Source organism: Austrofundulus limnaeus, unplaced genomic scaffold, assembly GCF_001266775.1.
Source record: "Austrofundulus limnaeus strain Quisiro unplaced genomic scaffold, Austrofundulus_limnaeus-1.0 Scaffold2231, whole genome shotgun sequence".
NCBI classification, from domain to species: Eukaryota; Metazoa; Chordata; class Actinopteri; order Cyprinodontiformes; family Rivulidae; genus Austrofundulus; species Austrofundulus limnaeus.
The window spans coordinates 3,795-5,267 of record NW_013954633.1 but is presented as its reverse complement, the minus strand read 5'-3'; the positions used below and the strand labels follow the sequence as shown (position 1 = coordinate 5,267).

Genomic DNA, 1,473 nt, shown 5'->3' with positions numbered 1-1,473 from the left:
ACCTGTGACTTGTGACCTGTAACCTGTGATCTGTAACCTGTGACTTGTAACCTGTGACCTGTAACCTGTGACCTGTAACCTATGACCTATAACCTGTGACTTGTGACCTGTAACCTGTGACCTGTAACCTGTGACCTGTAACCTGTGACCTGTGACATGTAACCTGTGACCTGTAACCTGTGACTTGTGACCTGTGACCTGTAACCTGTGACCTGTGACCTGTAACCTGTGACCTGTAACCTGTAACCTGTGACCTGTAACCTGTGACCTGTAACCTGTGACCTGTAACCTGTGACTTGTGACCTGTGACCTGTAACCTGTGACCTGTAACCTGTAACCTGTGACCTGTAACCTGTGACCTGTAACCTGTGACCTGTAACCTGTAACTTGTAACCTATGACCTTTAACCTGTGACCTGTGATCTGTGACCTGTGACCTGTGACTTGTGACCTGTGACCTGTAACATTTTACCTGTGACCTGTAACCTGTAACCTGTGACCTGTAACCTGTGACCTGTGACCTGTGACTTGTGACCTGTAACCTGTAACCTGTAACCTGTGACCTGTAACCTGTGACCTGTAACCTGTGACCTGTGACTTGTGACCTGTAACCTGTGACCTGTAACCTGTAACCTGTGACTTGTGACCTGTGACCTGTAACCTGTAACCTGTGACCTGTAACCTGTGACCTGTGACCTGTAACCTGTGACTTGTGACCTGTAACCTGTGACCTGTAACCTGTGACCTGTGACCTGTGACCTGTAACCTGTGACCTGTAACCCTTGACCTGTAACCTGTGACTTGTGACCTGTAACCTGTGACCTGTGACCTGTGACCTGTAACCTGTGACCTGTGACCTGCAGTCATCACAGAACACTTGGTAAACTCTTGCAGGTTGTGAAGAAGAGATCCAGGTTCTGAAGAAGGCCTTAGTTCTCCTCAAAGAGCTGATCAGCTCAGTGGACCAGGAGGTTCTGGAGTTGGACCGAACCAGGAGGCTGCAAGAGATCCAGGCCCGTTTGGACCCTCGGGCTCAAGCGGAGGTCCAGGGAGGAGGAATATTCAAAGGAGGAGAACTGCTGAGGAGGAAACTTCTCCATGAAGGAAGCTTCCTCTGGAAGGTCCAGGGCTCCAGGATGAAAGGTAAGAGTTACTGTATCAGTTTCACCTGCTGTGATGTCACACCTGTGTGGGTGGAGCTGTGATGTCACACCTGTGTGGGTGGAGCTGTGATGTCACACCTGTGTGGGTGGAGCTGTGATGTCACATCTGTGTGGGTGGAGCTATGATGTCACACCTGTGTGGGTGGAGCTATAATGTCACACCTGTGTGGGTGGAGCTATGATGTCACACCTGTGTGGGTGGAGCTATAATGTCACACCTGTGTGGGTGGAGCTATGATGTCACACCTGTGTAAATGGAGCTATAATGTCACACCTGTGTGGGTGGAGCTATGATGTCACACCTGTGTAAA

At 50.0% G+C, this 1,473-nt stretch overlaps 1 protein-coding gene across 1 annotated transcript in view; it reads left to right on the top strand.

Annotated features, from left to right (window-relative positions):
* The window catches only part of LOC106537296 (rho guanine nucleotide exchange factor 2), a gene marked incomplete at its 3' end in the record, with an annotated part of 22,475 nt that extends 21,333 nt beyond the window's left edge, over window positions 1-1,142 (top strand). Inside the window, 1 exon segment of the mRNA XM_014034682.1 lies at window positions 894-1,142. Within this exon segment, the coding sequence (XP_013890136.1) occupies window positions 894-1,142 (249 nt within the window).
* Between the last annotated feature and the right edge of the window lie 331 nt (window positions 1,143-1,473).